Source organism: Mixophyes fleayi, chromosome 2 (genome assembly GCF_038048845.1).
Source record: "Mixophyes fleayi isolate aMixFle1 chromosome 2, aMixFle1.hap1, whole genome shotgun sequence".
NCBI lineage: Eukaryota > Metazoa > Chordata > Amphibia > Anura > Limnodynastidae > Mixophyes > Mixophyes fleayi.
The window spans coordinates 265,963,222-265,983,080 of record NC_134403.1 but is presented as its reverse complement, the minus strand read 5'-3'; the positions used below and the strand labels follow the sequence as shown (position 1 = coordinate 265,983,080).

The following is a 19,859-nucleotide window of genomic DNA, read 5'->3' as shown; positions in this document are numbered from 1 at the left end:
AACCAAAACATGGGGGTCAGTGAACATCTCTATTCCTAATACATGATTAATCATTCAAGTGCCAGTCTAATGATACAAAACAGTGGCATTTACATAACGTTGCAATATATAGTGTGGAAAAAAATATGGGAAGCTACTAAATGTTGCAATTTTTAATAATAGAGCTTTTGACTGTTTTGAGAGTTTACCCATCACAAGAAGGACACAGAACCAGCTGTTGCAGCGATGATGGGATCTAGTAGAGGAAAAGGTTGAGCTAACGGAGGAGTTTGTACATTAATATGTACAGGAAGAGAATCTATCACTGTGAATGATCGGGACTTAGACTTTTATGCATAAGAGATATTCTTATAATTTGGAGCACCAAGCCTGTTACCTACATTTTGAAAAATACCCATTGTCTTCCCTTCTTCATGAAATTGAACAGCTACTATTATATATGGTGTCATTTTTTGTTTTCAACATTTTCTGGATATACAAGTAGGAGATCCCATACTTTTTCATTTATGATATTGGAAATACCTTGTCTGTACTTAATTTTATAAAATAGTTTGACTCAAAAATGTTTTCCTGTGAAAGTTTGAATGGTATCTGGTAACACTAGTTTCATAAGAGTATTACTGTAAGTTTGGCAGGATTTGCACAAACTGTTAAGGTGAAAAGTGTCCCCCATATTATATTTTTCTTGTTTTACTATTTTTTCTGTAAATAATGTATTGTGCCCACATGAGGGGCAGTTGTGACGTGTTTCCCACTCCTCATTTTCCTTAAATGCTGAGTGAACCAGTTAGTACTGTGCGCTTCATGTTAGGGAAGATGGGAGGGAGATGTAGGTGGTTGGAGGGAGGCGCTAACTAGGCCCATGTGACCCTTAAACTGGCCCTGCCCATAGCAGCCATACCCTCTGCAGTGGCATTAGTTACACCACTGCTGATACCATTTATGAATTGATGCGAAAATGGTCAGGGACCTAAAATAGATGAATTGTTAATGAAAGTTGCATAGATAACTGTAGATGCAGTGACTATCAATAGTTCTAAAAACAGAAAGACTGGAGTGCATATAACAAAGTCTTCAACCATAATCACTGCCTCATGTCAAATAGGTTCCTAAATAGAGTTGATAGATTAGCTTGATATGTATGTGTAAATGTTACTATTAGTTCCTTTATATAATGCAGCAATTTAGCTCTTGTGGCCCTTTAAGTCTAGTTGACGCCATGGCAACAGCATTAGAACAAAGTCATCATCGGTGCAGGTGGTCAAGGTGACGTCAGTTGTATATATTCAAACTGGCCGTGAGCTCTGGTGGCAGACAACTCACACATCACTGTGACTGGCGAACCTTGGATTCATTGCTATACTGAGAGATTTACTATCTGCGCATTTTATACTATATTACTGATTTTATACATACATTTATATATATCTATATTTTATTACATAGTATATTTATAATTAGATCTGTTAAGTTATCTGTAATATAACATTTATTTATAACATTTATTGTGGTTTTAGTTTAGTTGTTTAGTCATTAATCTTGTATAATATAGTGTATCTTGCTGATTTTCCCTATATTTCTATATTTATTGCCCATTTTAACCCCCACCTTCTTTTTTAACTTCTTTGACGTTGTTTGCCGGGTGTGACGGAGTTGCTGAGAATGGACAGGAGGTAAGTGCAATAAGTCAGTCACTACAAATAGTAGGTTATGGGAGGAGTAGTAGAAGGGGTCACGCTGGTAAGAGGCTAAACACATTGTGATGTTAGCTGGGGGTACAGTTGGGTCAAATATTATGCAGATACACAATATCACTAACTGAGTGTATAGATGTGTAACATCGTTTGGTATAGACAGTTATAGTTCAAATATGCTCCATTAAAATATAAGCAAAAATATAGCATTCATCCATGCACTCAGTGTGCCGATATGACCCTCAAAATGTGTCCATATGGAAAAACTAGCTTTCATATTGTGGGATAAAATATTTATAGAAGAGTGAAAGGAAGAAGCTTTCACATTTATGGGGGAATTACCTGACTAGTACCTGTAAAACTATTCAATATTTATGGGTGCTCAGGAGGTGCCAGTAATCGGGAGTTGCTGCTATACATTCACTGGGACGACTTTATAACCATCCAGGTACATTATATGTTGGTATGTGCATTATATGTCCCAATATCCATGTGATATAAATATCAACACACAAACAGAACTCATGAAATACTGACAGTCTGGTGCCCTCTCACTCTCATTATTCATTTACAACATAAATGAGGCTGGTAGAAGTAGTACTAGGAAAATTTTACAGTTAAAGAAGTAACAGTTTAGTAGCAGAATTTTAAAGTGACATTTTTATTCTTTTCACCATGTGCATTTCCATGGTACAATCCTGCAAAGTAGCTGCATGTCCATTTTACATCTGCAGTTCCCAAAAGCAGCATGTGGCCCTCATGTGCTAGGTGAAGAGATAGGTGCAATCCTACATAAAAACATTGAACTACAGGGTGCATTTATGGATGCTAAATCACTTATGTTTAATTTGAAAATAAGTTTTCATTCATTAGAAGAATTTATCATAACAGGACACCAGAAGACAACCTGAACCCTGCAAAGAGAAGGAAACTATATGGACACCAGAGTCAACCTCGCACTGCTGAGCATTTTCCTAGACTGGGACAAGTGGAGAAAGTGGCTTTTTACAAATTGCTGGGTATGACTTATTGTCTTAACATGTATTAATATTTTTTAAGGACACGAACATTTATTAGGACCACAATAGACAATTGGTAAACAATAGAGAGTTTAGCTTCCAAATCGCATTATATGTTTCAGAATGAATTATTTTGATTGGAAATCAAATTCAAGACATTGGAGTCCACGAAGTTTCTTGTTTATTTTTTTATATTTTGGTATAATGGTGAACACGGAGAAAGGATACAAAGGGCCACAGTACATGTAGAGGGAAACAAGAAAACAAAATAGTAGCAATGTCAACATAATGATAAAATATAAAAATAACAGCTATATCTTCAAATAATATCACCCTCTCCAAAGACAAATACCAGAAGAAATCATTTGTTGGGTCAGCCCCGCTCCCCACATATAATGAGGGAAACAATTTAACTTTATACTAAGTACTTGTAAGTAAAAATAAATACAATTATCTACTTCAAGATCCAAACGTCCTAAAGCCAAATTTGGTCGAGATCTGGGGTCTTAGACTTTAAGGACAATCTTTAGGTGAGGTACCTAGTGTTTGTATTTCCGGGACCAGACTAAAAGTTGCAGTGCAGAAAGGGGGCAAACATCACTACTTTCTTATGGTGTATGTATGCACTTAAAGGAGCTATTTGAGTAAACAAATACCCTTAAAAGTAAGAGGCTGCTAGTTTCTTTGAGGCACCTGTCCCTACTGTGTTCTGGGATAACAGATGAAAGAGCCCATTTTAATCCCTCCTGGGCTATCCTGCATGGAGCCCAGAGTCCTGAGTCAGCATTCTCCTAATACACTGCAGTCTTGATCCACAGTGGGCGGTCAGAAAGGATTCAGTCAGCACAACCAGTTAAGAGGTGCGGCAGCAGCTACACAATCACAAGAAGCATGAGAGGCTCAAGGTGCCTGTAAAGCAGCCTGGTGGTGCCAGTATAACCTCCTACAACTGGGGATATCACGTTGGTATCTAGTTAGCACTCAAAGTTGGTGAGTTGCTGTTTTGGCCAATTCGTGCCAGTCAGAGTAGTGAGTGATAACTAGCTTCTGACAACCAGCAAAACCCTATAAACCAAGGTGGCAGAGTAAACCCATCACATCACGATGTGATTTCAACTTTAGTATCACAAAATTCCTTTGGAAGGTTCTGTGTAATATGTTACATTACTACACATATAACATATTGAATACTATTTTAGAGGTAACTGTGTAGAAAAGCAGGTGTCCATAACAACCAATGACATGCTGTCATGTTCTAGTAGTTTATACATAAAAAAGGAAATGTCTGAATGGCAGCTATGGGCAACACCAACTCTTCTTCACAGTTACTTGCAGAAAAGTTACTATAAATATCATATAACACTTGAACATTTCTTGCTTATCATTGCAGAGCACCCTACCATCTACAGCTTTCTGACAATGGATTCGTGCCTGAGGATGTCAGACAAGGTATTTATTTCAATGTTACTTAAGCATTACTATTTTCTTATATTTGCACTCAATAGTGTGTAATATATAGTGATCAGTCTGGTATTACCTTTCAACAGGGTAGTGCAAACTGACATAGTGAAAGTTAATGTCTAATTGTTTGGATTTGGTTACCAAACACTGTCTCTTCCAGCAAGAGGTTGTGTTGTGTCTAAGGTTATCTGTAATGTGTTTATACACTCACCCATGCCCGGCGCTCCCATTAGGCAACCTTAGGCAGTTGCCTAGGGCGCCGGGACCTGCAGGGCGCCGCTGACTAGATTTTCTAATCTAGTCAGCGGTTCAGCGGCTTGGGAGAGAAGTGCAGCGGGGGCGGGGTGCTTCAATGTCCGCGGCGCATCTCACACATGATCACTGACTGACGTCAGTGATCATGTGATAGTCTGTCCGGCGGCGCCTCTGAGGTATCACACTGTCTGTCACTGACAGACAGTGTGAATAAAGTTCTTCCTGATGCCCCCCTCCCCTCCCAGCATGCATCGCGAGGAGCAGCTAGAGGAAGAAAAGGTAAGTTAAATCTAATAATTTTTTATTTAGTGTGTTCGGGGGGCGGCAAAATTTTGCCTAGGGCGCCAAGAACCCTAGCACCAGCCCTGCACTCACCTACATTCCTGATTTGAAAATCAGGACATTTTAATTCATGTCCCTGATCTGCTCAGCCCACATATAGATCCACCAAAACTATTCCCCCAATTCCTATAGTCATGCTGCCAATTTTTGGGAACTCAGCCTTTTTACCAAAGAAAATGGAGCAGAGTTAATGGACAATAGGACTGTTGGAGGATATACATATGCATTTCTCCATTCTGACTATGTAACTGGTATTTGTATTCTAGTACTTACTGGCAATGGTGTTGGTGTACTTCCGGAGAGCCGGCCTATCTGTGAGGGAATACACCTGTGTCAATTTTTACTCCGCACTGTAAGTATTAACCCTCGTTGTCTAGTCATATACAACTGGAATACAACATGAAATATGTCCCAGAAGAACATTTTATCCAGGGTCATGGTTTATATAGACACCAAGTAAATCATTTACTACATGTCCAGACAATAAAGTATATTGTGTTTAAACTAAATTAAAGCGCCCAAATGACACAGGAACTATGAGTATGATATCAGTTCACAGCAATGTACAGGATATGTAATACATAATGAGAAAGATCCCCCTCACTCTACCTAATTTGCTATAAAAGAAAAGTAGAAATGTAGGCAGCTTTCAGCACTACGGGGCAGCTCTCTGGGGTATATTTAATATTGAAAGACTTATCATGGCCATAAGTCTAATCTTTTATCTCAGTTTATAGTGGTAATATACATATACTTATCTCAGGGCTTCAACATTAATTTATCAGTTGAGAGATACTCAGCTGTGATAGAGAAAAATATACAGAGTGGTAAAAGTTACTTATCACTCTAGATACCCCTGTTCTCCTCTGAGCATGTGTGGGGGGCCCAGCACATGCGTGTTACTAGGAACCCTGATTTTACCACATACCTTCCATTCATGCAATAAATGACATCTATTGCCAATAAATTAAACCCCCGGCTTCAGCTCCTTCCTCTGTCCTTCCCAATCCCCCCTTGTATAACAACCCCCTGCTCATCTTCTATGTATACTCTCTACCATTTCCTACTCCACTAATGCAATCATACAGTTTAATAATCACACAAACCATTGTATTCCTAACTTAATGTATTTTGACTTTGATCCATATTTTGTTAATAGCCACTAGTGAGCTATTTAGTAAGAATATTTCACTAGGCTTTCGATATATCTAGTGTTTGGTTCTGAACTTCTATATATGTTCAATTGTTGGTTTATTGTTATATTTCTGTCTGTTCCCCTTGTACTCAATGTTATTAGAATAATAATAAAAATGAAAATAAAGATATGAAAAATATGCCCTGTAGATATGAAATATGTTATAGTATGTCTGCCCTGCCCCCATAAAGTACTGTTTATTTGTGTTGGCAGAAGAACAGCACCATCTATTTCTAAAATCTATTTACTAATGATATTTTTCAATGCATTCCTTCTATTAATGTCATCCTGAGATGTCACTAACAGAACAGAGATCGTGTTGGTAACTTGGATACATGATAAATTATACTGGAGTGGTTATTGTTGGTGGAAATCTCATTAACACATTAATCAGAGTAACAAGATTTCTTTAGAGCATTTTCTCCAGAAGAGGACTCTATGTATATGATAAATACACCTCTGTCTGTTCTACACCACAGTGTTATTATAGCCTGCACATGTTTTATACACCTGGTGACTGTATGACAGAAATGTATCTACTCCTTATAGTCTTCTGTTTCTGTAGGGTGCTTGCAAATAAAATGGAAGAAGAAGAACCATGGTACCGCACAATCTATTCCTATGCTGCACAACTTATACCATTCCAGATGTTCCTGAAGAATACCGAAGCCATGTGGGTCAGAATGCAGCTCCAAACACTTGTGACTCTGGAGCAATGTGAAGAGGTGTGTAAAATAGTAGGATAAGTAGAAGTAGAAGAAATTCATGGACCACTATGGGGTTCAGCAGAAAAGCATCTCTTATATGCATTGAACAATATAATGTATCTGAAAACAACATGTTGCTCCAATTTAACGAAATTAACTTACAAAGCAATTTGGAATAGTAATAAGTATTATGCTTTACAGAGGGATATTGTTTAAGTATATTCACACAGTGACATTACTAGACTGTGCCCAGGGTTGTAGGCTCATTGTCCTGGGTCTACTTTCTGCCCATTTTTAATTTTCCTATTACTGCTCAATGAGCGCACAGCTGTCAGCACTGTACCGCCAATGACTGGGTACAGCAGAATACATGTAATTGACTCCAAGATAGGAGCAAGGATGAGGGACGTGCTTCCTAATGACTCCATGTGACATTCTTCAAGCCAACCTCACATCCCATGTCAATGGCGTTGTCATACAGCATGGGAGAAGAATGTAGCACCACATGCAGACAAGTAAGGACTGAAGCTGAGAGTAGTATATTGTCCACCCACAGCCTCCATTACCTACCACCTTCTCTATACACACAGCCAGAATTAGTGAGACTCCTGGGGGAAAATTGGCTCAGTGATGTCACTTGATGGGTTTCCTTATAGACTGATGTAATGTGGGTGGGGATCGGTGCACATAATTTTCACATTGGGTTCTATTGACACAGTTATGGCATATGGGAAACTCTGGCTCAGTGATGGATTAATTGTAATACCTACCTGGTAGTGCTTACTGTCAAGCTGACATAAAAGTGAGTTCTCTCACTTTATAAATTGTTATTCACCTTGCTCAATTAGAATGCCATAACGAGCACACATTTTGTGACACAGAAAGCTGTGCAGGAAGTGTTTCTAAGAAAAGACTGGGACACAGCAGAGACTGTTGTAGAGAACCAGAAGGTAGCAGTAATGTGACTATACTGTACTGTTACATATAATTAAAGATGAACATTTGACAGGTAAATAACTACCGATGAGCATTTCAGCTGTAAATAATAAATTATTGAGGTAAAAAAGACTATATATGAGCATAAAGTCAAGTGGGAGACTGGTCTTTCTAGGGGATTTTCTGCAATTGAAAACAGTAAACTACCCAACATTAAGGAACGTTAAACAAAATGAAATTGTCCCTCTGTAGATGGGGTGTCTCTTAGTATTTCCTAGTATTATGCTCTGAATAACTAAAGGGTAAAGCATTGGCTCAATGGGCTATTGTCATATTGTCACTTGGAAAACTGTCCAAAAATTTTTAGTCAAGTAAAATTAAAAAAATAACGCTTTTCTCACTGTGAATGAAAAGCTTTTTCAACATTTTCCTATTGTCAACTATATATAAATTAAAAGCACTGTATTCCCGAACAATGGAGATCAACAAAAATGTGATTCCAATAGCATGTTTTGCATATTTAACAGTCCCTGAAAACAGATTTTGAAGCCCACAAGATGTGCATCTCTATTCTAGAGTATGGATGTCCAATCAGCAGACTGTGAGCCAAATGTGACCCTCAAAATCATCTGTGTGGCCCTCAGGCTCCATACGTTGACTCACAGTTTTTTTTGTATTGTTTATTATTAGGTGATGAGAGCTGAACACCACTGGGCTTGGCAAAGGAAACGTAAAGACCATCATGGCGGAGCCATAAGGAAATATGCCAGAAAACCTTGTCACCTCTGTAACCCGCCTCAGCCCTTCTATTTCCCTTTTGCCTACTCTAGAGTAACACTTTATTACATTAACATACCAACATTTTTCTGGAATCCCAACTAAACATAACTCAAATTAATTCATCAGAAAATAATTCTTAGAAATAGAGTATAAAGCTAAACATGTAGACACAGACACAACATTATAAGGGTAAATACATCCTAGAGATACTGAGAGAACTGTGATAAAAGTAAATAGTTGTACACAATGCCCAGCGGTGATTGCAGGGACTTTTTATAGATTTTTTTTCAGGTGTATTTTTGGCCAAACGATTAAACTAAATGACTCTTATTTCACAAATACTCAGATATAATAAGATCATCTATGATAGGCACAATGTAAAACCAGATATAATAAGATCATATATATTAGACACAATGTAAAACCATTATATATGGTAGATAATATATTATAGTAAAATATGACATGCAATAATTTAGATAAAAGATGACATAAACAGCAAGTAGCAAGTGAGGTATCTTTAATGAACTGATAGAAACACACTTATACGTAGATATAATGATAACATATGCTAGGATACATCAGAAAAAGACAAATTTAAATAGATTGAACTAAACAGAATAAAAAAGATTATTAAAACAGTCAATCAGGCTACTTGAAGGTAAAATATTGTATTGTATAGGACAGTATGAGAATAAGTGGTCTGATTAGGAAGATGTAAGAATAGTGAATAGATTAAAATAAAGTAAGATATAATAACATCTTTGTAAGCACTGTGATAAAATTTAGTAAATATTAAATAAAAAAGAAATAAATTATTAGAAGATAAAGAATAATGTTAGGTAGGATAGGTTAGGGCCCTGCTGCAAGAGTCTACCTTGACGTGGTGGCAGGCTTAATAATCTTTTGGTCAAAAATATGCAATTATGTGGTAATGGTGCATCTCTTCAGCTCTTTTCACCTAGTCAAATAAAAGTAACATATGGATCACATTAATATAATGATTGTAGAAAACAACTAACACCAGCACAGTACATATCTTTAGAAACACTTGATCACATTCTTATGTTTTCCTTGGTGACCTGCTCACCCTTCATCACTGAATGTTATGGCTGACATGTATTCTCTTAAACTATGCTTGTTTACTAAGAATACCCCTTATTCCTGTAATTGCATGTTTTCATAATGTAAATCATTTTGCTTGAAAAAAATATATAAAATAAACTTTTTCCATTTTCTCATACTTGCTTCTTTATGCTTTTCAATATTAACTTTAGAGATCTGCACAGACATCCGTATTTTTGTTTTGGTTTTGGTTCTAAAGCATCTTATATGGTAGACACCCTAATATAGACAGTGTTGGAAAGTTGACAATAATGACATTGACAGTTCAACTGTAGACAGTATAATTAGATCGACAATAGTATCCCTAACCCTGTAATACTGTAGACACCTGAATTGCCCACCTAATATTGTTGACTTTCTGAATAGCGAACAAATGAATGCCTAGCTGTTGTCTGCAGAGCATTTAACACAATATGATAGACCAAGGCCATAAAGTAGAATAGTGCAAATGAAATTGTCCTTGGCCCTGCGCACACTCCCACCCATATGTTAAAGAGGATTTGCATAGTATAACAAACCAAGCATTTCATAGACTGGGAATGCCTGTGGCTGAAGTGCTAGATTTGCTTTGGTCCCCACAAAAGAAAACATATTGGCTGTTTGTTGCTGAACTGGAGACTAGATAAGGATTTTAGCAATTTACTAATGGACATTTGCCTAACAGTGGTCTCCTTCCTCTATTTTGACAATGTCATCACCCTCATGATCATCCTCATCACTGATGTCAAGATGATCATCACAAATATTAGTTCATCCCCACTGGAATCTAACTTTTACAATGGTGTTCCTCATACAATTTGTAGTTCATTTTAGTAAGCAACAGTTTTCTTACACTTTTGGGAAGTTGTCTCCTGCGATGATCACTTACAATGTTCCCGGGTGTACTACACACTCTTTTCGAGTACACACTGGAGGGTGGGGAACCATAGCTAGCTTGTACAAGGGGCTCGAAATTTCCTTTTTTCCTCTCAGAATTCAAAGTGACTGTCTGAGATGCTAATTTGTACATTGTCATGAAAGTAATCCTCCACCATTCCCCTAATGCAAGGTGTATCAGATAAAAACATGGTAGAGGTATCAATATATTTGGGCATTTTTTTTAAGCCTAACAAGATGTCATTAAAACCTGGGTTGACTCATAATCAGTGTGACTCTTAAAAAAGTCAAGATGGCTAGTTGCTGTTCCTTTAGTCCAGTGTTTTCCAAACCTGCTCCCCAGGGACCCCTAACAGTGCTTGTTTTCCATATCTCTTTGCTGAAGCACAAGTGTATTCATTGTTGACTGACCCATTTTGAAAGATCCACAGGTGGAACCAGGGCCGGACTGGGACTAAAAATCAGCCCTGCCATTTAAAGCACACAGGCCCACCTCTGTTCCAGATGATAATAATAATAATAATAATAGTAATAACAGTACTTTTTCCAAAGCTCATTGTTATACGGTGTCCCGTAAGATACAATGTATTATCCAACAGCCTGACTCTCTATTTGCAGCATAGGGCGCACCAGTATCAGGTAATTTTATGTACAGGACTGCCAAGAGAAATTTGGGGTCTGGGTACAGTGAATTTTTGGGGCCCCCCTCCATAGATGAGCAGGAAACAAACTGTGTAGCACCACGCAATGGCGGTGCCGAAAAAGAGCGCAACCACACATCCCTCACACCTGATTGCATGCCCACAATTGATATTAAGCCACTATAGAGCCCCCAAATCAAATTATGCCACACAGTAGTACCCCTAGATCATATTATGCCACATAGTAGTATCCTTAATTCATATTATGCCATACGATAGTGCCCCCAAATCACATTATGTCACAGAGTAGTGCCCCCAAGTCACATTATACCACAGAGTAATGCCCCAAGTTCAAGAAAGCCTGGTTAAAAAAATACATTGCAGCACGAGTAAATACATTAACATACCTGATTATGGTGTGTTCTGTCCTGCTACTGGGTGCTGGGCGAGGATGGAGCCACAGCTGTCAGCTTAGACAGGCAGCCTGATTCGTGATGTGGCACCCACCAGGAGCAGGGGACAGAGGACAGAGGAGGTGAGGATCAGAATGGGGGGGGCATAAGAGAGCTGGGCAGATCCATGCGTCATATTTAGTAAGGTGGCTGGGGAGGAGCCAGCCACCAGGAGGCCACGAGTAGGCGAGGTCCAACCCCATTAGCTAGGGACTGCAATGTCGGGACCCAGATCCCTGCACAGGCCCATCTATACAGCGGCCCTTCTGGCATTTGCTAGTACTGCCAGATGACCAGTCCGCCCCTGGGTGGTACTAATTATACTACTTGTAATCTGGAAAACATTCCCTGTTAGGGATCCCTGAGGACTGAGTTTGGGAAACACTGCTCTAGTCGCTGAAGCATATAAAGTATGGAATTCCACCTTAATACTACCTCTTGCTTCAGTTAGTGGAAGGCAGATGATATTTTATTTGCAGCTCTGCAATGTTCTACATGCAGTCGCTGAATTTTACAGGCCAAGGACAGCATCTCCCGCACTGACCTCTCATTTTTGTATGAAATTCTGCACCACCAAGTTTATTGTGTGTGCAAAGCATGGTATGTGTTGAAACTCACCCAGTCGCAATGCACACACAATGTTTGCTCTGTTATCGGCAAAGAGAAGTCCTGAGGAGAGTCTTTGCCGGGTTAGCCATTTTGCTACGACATTCCTGAGTTCTTCCAAAACATGGGGGAAATTAGACTCTCCTCAGGATTCTGTGAGTGCCCAAGTTATTCTTTATCCTCAGCTTTCTTCTCATGCACTAATGTGGCTGTTTTGGAAGTGTCAGATCTACAGTCTGAGCGAGAAGGTGGTGCCTGGGAAGATAAGAAAGATGCATGTCCATGTTGAATACTCTCTGTTACAATGGGCATTCTAGTATAATTACCAGCAGTAGAAGGACCCCTATCAGCAGAAAGTGGGCATAGTCTGAGCATTTTATTGTCTCTGCGGGTCAGTTTCTGGAATGTTAACTATTTTAATTTTTTGGGACAAATCACCAAATTATTTTTATTATTATTATCTTTTATTTATATGGCGCCACAAGATTTCTGCAGCACCGTACACTATACAAACAGTATATCATACAGCGAAAACAGAACAGTAAACCAGTAATACCATGTCTTCAGAGGTATAGCGATTATAGTGAAGTTTGAGCAGAACAGTAGGTAGCTAGACAGTAGGAAATAGGGCCCTGCTCATAAAAGCTTATCAGAAACTATTCTCTGAATCATTATATCAAGTGCTTATGTTTTCTTTTAGACTGACAAACAGTGTTTGGATTTTGAACTTTTTTACACTTTGTTTCCGCATGTCATTTTTTGCTAGTCAAGGTTGAGAAAGCCCTACTACTGCCAGTACCGGTACAGGGATGGTCCTGATCTGTAGACTGATCCATGGATGATAAGAGGAGTAATGTGGCCCGTAAAATTTCGGGATATTTCTGGCATTCTGCCACAGCGTGTAGGAGATTGCAGCAGCTACAAGAACAATTTAATTAGCCCTGCCACCAACTTAAGCAAGAGGTGTTAACAAGGTGGAATTCTACCCTGTACATGCTTCAGAGGATGGAGGAACAGCGCAAAGCCATACAAGCGTATTGCACAAGCCATGACATTCGGAAAGAAGGGGGAATGTATTTCAGTCTTGCACAGTGGAAAATCCTTTCTGTGTTTTGCAAGATGCTGAAACCATTTAAAGTTGTGATGTGTGAAGTGAGTTCACACACTGCTAGCTTGAGCCAAGTCATTCCCTTAATTCGACCTTTGGAAAAGCAGCTTGAGAAACTGAAGGAGGAGATGAAAGAAAGCAATTCCGCAAAGTATGTTGGCCTTTTAGATCAAGTACTTAAATCGCTTCGCCGTGATCCAAGAGTTAATAAAATCTTGAAATCGGATCACTATCTTATGGCGACTATGCTTGATCCTAGGTTTAAGACCTACGTAGATTCTTTGTTTCCAACTGACCGAGATCTGAAGCGATGCAAGGAACTCCTGTTCAGCAAGTTATCCGCTCAAGTGGTCCATGGCTTGACGGCGTCTCCTCCTTCATTTTCTCAGGCAGTTGCTGCTCGTAAGAAATTGTGCTTTCCAAAGAGAAGCAGGGATGATGCAGGTGGCAGACCACGACAGTTTGACGTCTGGTTTGAAAGAATTTAGCAAAAAAAGTGTGACCTCGGCCATAACTCCAACCGATCCTATTATCAACATGCAAAGGATGGTGGAGGATTATTTTCAAGAGTTCATTGAAATCTACGTGTCAGACAGTCCCTTTCCATACTGGGAGGAAAAACAAGCAATTTGGAAACCCATGTAGAAACTTGATTTGCAATACCTAAGCTGCCCACTATCACAGTGTACTCAGAAAGAGTTTTCAGCACAGCCGGGAACCTTGTCAGTGATCAACATAGGAGGTTACTTCCTAAAAATGTGGAAAAGATGAAGTTCATCAAAATGAACTACATCTTCCACGAGGAAGGCCTTTAGCGGCAAATACATCCAAGTGCTGACACTTCTGTAATGGCGGATTCCAGCGGAGATGAATTAATAGTCTGTGATGATGATGTATACACTTATGAGGGTGAGGATGATGATGAAGATGATGATGACAACATCTAGACATTGTAGACTTCATTTGACAGCACTGTTGGTCTAACCTGCCTTTAGGGCATTGATAGCTTGTTTAGTGGGGGACAAAACAAACCAAGTACTTCAGCCACAAAGTGTCAGCCCTTGTCGCTGAAGTGCTTGGTTTGTTAAAGTGTGCATGTCTTTTGTAAGATCCAACATATGGGTGCGTGAGAGGCCACAAGGACAATAGTAGTATTGGGATGAAAGTGTATGAAAAGCATATTGTGACCTGTGAGATGGTAAAAATTGAATGGAAATGACTGGAAATTAGTGTTAATGAGGTTAGTAATAATGTAGGTACAAAATAATACCTAAATTATGTGATTTTAGCCCAAAAAATGGAATTTTGTAAAAAATAGCAAAACAAAACCAAAACACGCAAGGGCAGTTTTGGCAAAACCAAAACCCGAAGGTAATCCAGATCCAAAACCAAAACCAAAACACGGCGTTCAGTGAGCATCTCTACTTAAAACCATTATGCACTTGCACATAGGCTTTAGCAGATGACATAGAGGGTCTAGTATCCTCATGACTGGTGCCAGGAGTTGCTTGGTGCTCCTGCTCTTCTGTGGACTGATCGGAGTCCATATCGATGGCACTGAGCAATGTGCCTGCAGACTGGAGAGTGACAAGGACACTGCCACCCCTCCTGTTTCTAAATGAGCAATGGCACACAGCTATGTCACTGGAGACTGATAAGAACACTGCCACCTTTCCTGTTTTCTGTGTGAGCAATGGACCTCAGCAATGTCACTGAAGAGTGACAAGGACGATGCCAGAAGTAATATATATATATTGTCAAAATTACCTAAGCCTGCTAACCTTTTTTTATTACATTTTTTTCAACAGCACAAGAAAACAGCCATATTGGCAACCCCCTCACCTGGATTCCCACCCACCCCTCTCATCCTGTTGACAATCCCCCATGTTTTCTCTTTTATTGGAAAAAAATCTATATATATATATATATATATATATATATATATATATATATATATATATATATATATATATTAAAAAAAGTATAGAACTTATTGACAAATTTTAAGTGGTTGAGTTTATTTTTCTATTTGTTTATATAGTAAAATAAAATTGTTCCAAACAATGCTGTTTGTGTATTTTTAAAAAAAATTAAAACATACAGTATATTCATTTAAATCTGTACCATAATGACATAATGAAGGGACATTTTGAATGTAAACTACTATCCAATATACATTTGTCCCTTGCTACTTTATATTCACTCCCAGACATTTTTAGATAACAGGGCTAAAAAAAATATGACAGCCTATTATTGTAATGAACAAGGTTCACAATCGTTTGCTTTCAACACACACTATCATGGGCACAAAGCCATTATACCCAGAGTTGGACTGGCCCAGCGGGGTTCCAGGGAGATCCCCAGGAGTACCCACTACCCGATGACCCCGCCCCTTTCACTAAGGGGCGGGGCAGGAATGCTATCACCAGGGCCCTCACTGAGAAAGAAGTGTAGGAGCAGCATGTGCTGCTCGGTAATGCAGGAAACTCCTCACTGCCTCTGCTATGCTCTGATTGGCTGACACAGTAACTCAGCCAATCAGAGCATAGACATGCCCCCTACCCATACTGCCATGAAGGAAGCTGGAGCAGCACAGCAGGAAAAGGTAAGTGTATGACAAATGTGTATATGAGACATGTATGTGTCAGTGTGTATGAGAAATGTGTATATGAGACATGTATGTGTCAGTGTGTATGAGAAATGTGTATATGAGACATGTATGTGTCAGTGTGTATGAGACATGTGTATGTCAGTGTGTACGAGAGAGGTTGTGTGTCAGTGTGTATGAGACATGTATTATATTATGTGAGCACTGGTTGCATGTGTAGTTGTTTAGCTGTTATAGTCCTATAGGAAGGACATTTCCTCCTATATTAGACCAATCATCTTGATGTGACACTTATCTAGCATATAGGACAAATTATTATATGTTCTGCAACATCTTCACATATTCAACTGTGTGTAATAATGTATATTGTTAGCATCCATGTATCTGTGTCTACAATAGTTCATTAAATGTATTTATTTTACAGAGCATTGGTCGCAGGAAATTGAGGGGACATGTTCTACCCATGCACAATGCCATCCTACTGATATAATTAAATATAAGTATCTTGCATTAGATGAGGGTATTACTTCACATAACTGTACATTAAGAATCAACACTAATTGATTAATTAATTAATTAATCAGCAATGATTTTTCTCCATATAACATAACAACATACTCATTCCTATGAACTGCAAATTATCTCTTAAAAAGGTTTAAGCATTAAGAAGGTCTAGGCATTGTTAAGAATTACAGCCAGAAGGGACAAATGCTTTAATATTTTGTATGAAGCTCCTGTTATACTCATAACAATGCTTAGACCTTTTTAATAGGTTATTTGCTAATAGCACAGTACCTGGGAAGGAGTATGTGCTTATAATACATAGAGAACAATCAGTTTCTTAATGTAGAGTTATGTGAATATAGACACCCTATTTAACTAAATAATTCATGAGGACTGCACTTGCATTTCTGATAAGTTGTGCATAAAATGAAAGCTTTAGTATTTTTCTGTTTAGATTTAAATTGAGTATTTTTCTTATTCTCTCTTAACCTTTATTCCCCATGGTGCTTAACAGCAAAGATCCTTCTCCACCTCCCCTTAGACCAACCTCTACACAAGCTTCCCAAAGGGCACCACACATATGTGTGGTGGTCGAGTACTCGATGGGAAGTCTTTCCTTTACCTTGTCTTCCAGATACGAGTCAGGTTCTTTTCTGTTTCGGATATCCGGTAGCCAGTAGATAAATACTTCAATGAAAGGGACAAGGATTGGTCAAACAACTTGGATTTATTGAGAATGCAATAGATTTGGTAGGCCACCGCACCACTGACCCCCTGAGCCCAGTAGTAATGACAAAATAATACGTCTTGTCAGTATAGAGCACAATAGCATTTAACATATAACATACACCTGGTGAGTATAAGGCACAATAGCGATAACATCTTCAATGCACTTTGTCTAATAAGGCACACTGGTAATCACAGGTACTACTCTCAAGTTAACAATATCTGACTGGTGATAATGCAAGTAACCCTCGATAATAACCAATCAAGGCTCTTACGTCACTACCGCGCCCACTAGAGGGCTCCTTCCAATTCAAGCATTTGGGTTACCGTGCTATTCCCTCTGGGTCAGGCGCCCTACTCTTAGCATCTACTACTGGGTTAACTTGAATCGCAGCGGTACCAGTAACGCTGAATGTCACACCCTCAATATCAATAAATCAACTCTTAGGTAAATCACATAACATTAACATCCCTCTAAAACATTTGGTGCACCAATATTATCCCTGGTAATGTTACCATATTTTCCACTCAGTCCTGGGCTGACCTGTGCACAGGAATTTGGTAGTGTTCAAATGTCCTGCTGAGGTTTCCAGAAGGGTTAACAGTCCCGGTTAAGTCTCTGTACTTCCTCTGGAAGGGGGAGCTGTTAAAAACTGTAGGCTGGGTTGAGTATTATAGTAGAACACAGGGCTGTTGCTCAGTTCAGCCACAAGATGGCGCTGTTCTCTCACCAGTCAATGAATCTCTACTAGCACATGTGCTCTGAAACAGGGGATAGGATCCAGATATCAGCAACATACAGGATATAGCTGAAACGACAGTCTTAATTGTTCCCTGCAGCCTGTGTAAAGGTATGATCTGGGGGAAGAGCTCCCACAAAGGGAACAGTATCCTTCCTTGTACAAGAATGGAATGGCAGTTTTGGGTAGATTCTCTCAACACTTTTCCCCCTGACACTGGGGTGTGGGCAGTACACTGCAGGCTAGGGTTTTACCTTGAGAGGGTTCTGCAGTTAGTGGAGACTGTCTTTGGCGTCCCACTGCATGTCCCCAGCCGTTCTACGTCCACGTGTGCTGGCAATGTCACCGGTTCCGGCAGCAGCTCAGTCTCCTCTCTGCTCGGCTGCACATCATCCCCCTTTTTTCTTCTACCATGCGGCTCTCTCTTCCTCCTTCCAGCACATCCTCTTCCTGTTACTCCCCCAGCCAATCAGGGCCTTCATCCTCCTCCTGTCAATAACTCCTGGGCACAAGTCTCCAGGAGCACAATTAACCCCTAGTGGCCCTGCATTTTAAAAGCGCTTATGCACTCCTCTGTGCTGTGCAAGGGGGCTTTGGGGCACCACATTCACCCCCGCTTTTCCAGGTGCGTGTCCTCACGCATTAAGACATAAAGGTGGGTTGTTCTTCATTAACTCAAATCACACATCTACAACATTTATAATTTTCAATGACAGCAGTTTTAATATACATTATATACAACAGTTTCAGTGAGAAAGATCTCTAATCCTGATACCGCCGTGGAAATGTACCCCTCAAACTCCTCGCGGAGCGCCTTTGTTCGGGATTTGGGGCCACCTCCACAGGCGCAAGGGATAATGGTAACTCGACTGGCAGCCGAGACTGACTCTGCAGTGGCATGGTAGCCAATCCTACCGCCAATAGTAGCTCGAGAGGGTCAGTGGGCAGCTGAGGCAAAGTCCCTTCGCCATCATCTGGCTCTTCGTCCCAGTTATCCCTTGATGTTTCTTCTGGCCCTTCATCTGGGTTGGGCGGAGCTTGAGCTGGTTTCGGTGAATCCACTGTGGACGGGTGCCGTCTGGTCTCCAAATCTGGTAAACAGCCATCGTTGATATGGGTTCGGCCGTAATCACATACGGGTTCAACTCCCACTTGGGATCCAGCTTACTCCGGGGTCGATTATTCTTGAGGACGATGCTCCCTTCTGGCAGCCAACAGGCCTGCGCATCCCGGTCGTAGTCTTTCTTCTGCCGTTTGTGCACCTCTTCCAGGCGTTGCTGGACAATCAGGGCAAAGGGGTTTTGGTGTCAGGGAGGTCGAGTTGCATGTCTGCTGGAAGTGTTCCCTGCTTGTCCAAACAGCAAGTAATAGGGTGAGTATCCGGTCGAGGTGTGACACGTTTTATTATAGATGAAGGTCAGTTCGGCAAGCAACCTGGGCCACTCAGATCTTTGACTCGGGGTCAGTGCTCGTAGCATGTGGATGAGCGTCTGGTTCATACACTCACAGGCGCCATTCCCTTGGGGGTGGTAAGGGGTCGTGCGTAGTTTGTTGCACCCGTAGAAAGCGCACAATTCTTTGAAAGGCTGAGATTCAAAAGACGGACCTTGGTCGGACAGGATCTTCTGCGGGAACCCATAGGGTCGGACAAACGCCCTCCAAAAGACCTCGGCGGTGGTTCGGGCTGTAAGACCTCTTACTGGCACGGCCACTGCGAATTTCGTGTAGTGGTCCACCATGGTGAGGACGTATGTGTATCCCATTGGACTGGGTTCCATCTTCACGTGGTCGAGGGACACCAGCTCGAGGGGCCTGCGGATACAAATGGAATGGAGTGGTGCCTTTTCTGTGGCGGTGTTTGGCCTCCGGGCCGTGCAAACCATGAAGGCCTTACACCAATCTTCGGTGTCTTGGGGCAAGTTATGCCAATAAAATCGGTTCCGCAGGGTAGTTTCGCTCTTCTTACTCCCAAAGTGCCATAACTCGTCATGGTAGGCTTGCAGCACTGTGTCTATGGCAACTCTGGGTAGAAGGATTTTTTCCTTGGCCAGGTGCATCTTTGGGTCGATACATCTGCGATACAC

The 19,859-nt window shown here is 40.3% G+C and overlaps 1 protein-coding gene across 1 annotated transcript; it reads left to right on the top strand.

Annotated features, from left to right (window-relative positions):
• Positions 1-547: 547 nt before the first annotated feature.
• On the top strand, positions 548-8,491 carry LOC142139925 (speedy protein 1-A-like). Its single transcript, XM_075197788.1, has 6 exons — positions 548-1,673; positions 2,586-2,713; positions 4,104-4,162; positions 5,038-5,123; positions 6,532-6,691; positions 8,300-8,491. Exons 1-6 carry the CDS (start codon positions 1,663-1,665, stop codon positions 8,489-8,491), a joined length of 636 nt encoding a protein of 211 aa, XP_075053889.1. The 5' UTR covers positions 548-1,662.
• The last annotated feature ends 11,368 nt before the right edge of the window (positions 8,492-19,859 follow it).

What these genes read in the sequence shown, in the direction of transcription:
- LOC142139925 (XM_075197788.1), top strand. An exon ending in GCCTGAGGATGTCAGACAAG is followed by an intron (nt 4,163 to 5,037) that starts GTATTTATTTCA and finishes TTTGTATTCTAG; the next exon opens with TACTTACTGGCAATGGTGTT. An exon ending in GTCAATTTTTACTCCGCACT is followed by an intron (nt 5,124 to 6,531) that starts GTAAGTATTAAC and finishes CTGTTTCTGTAG; the next exon opens with GGTGCTTGCAAATAAAATGG.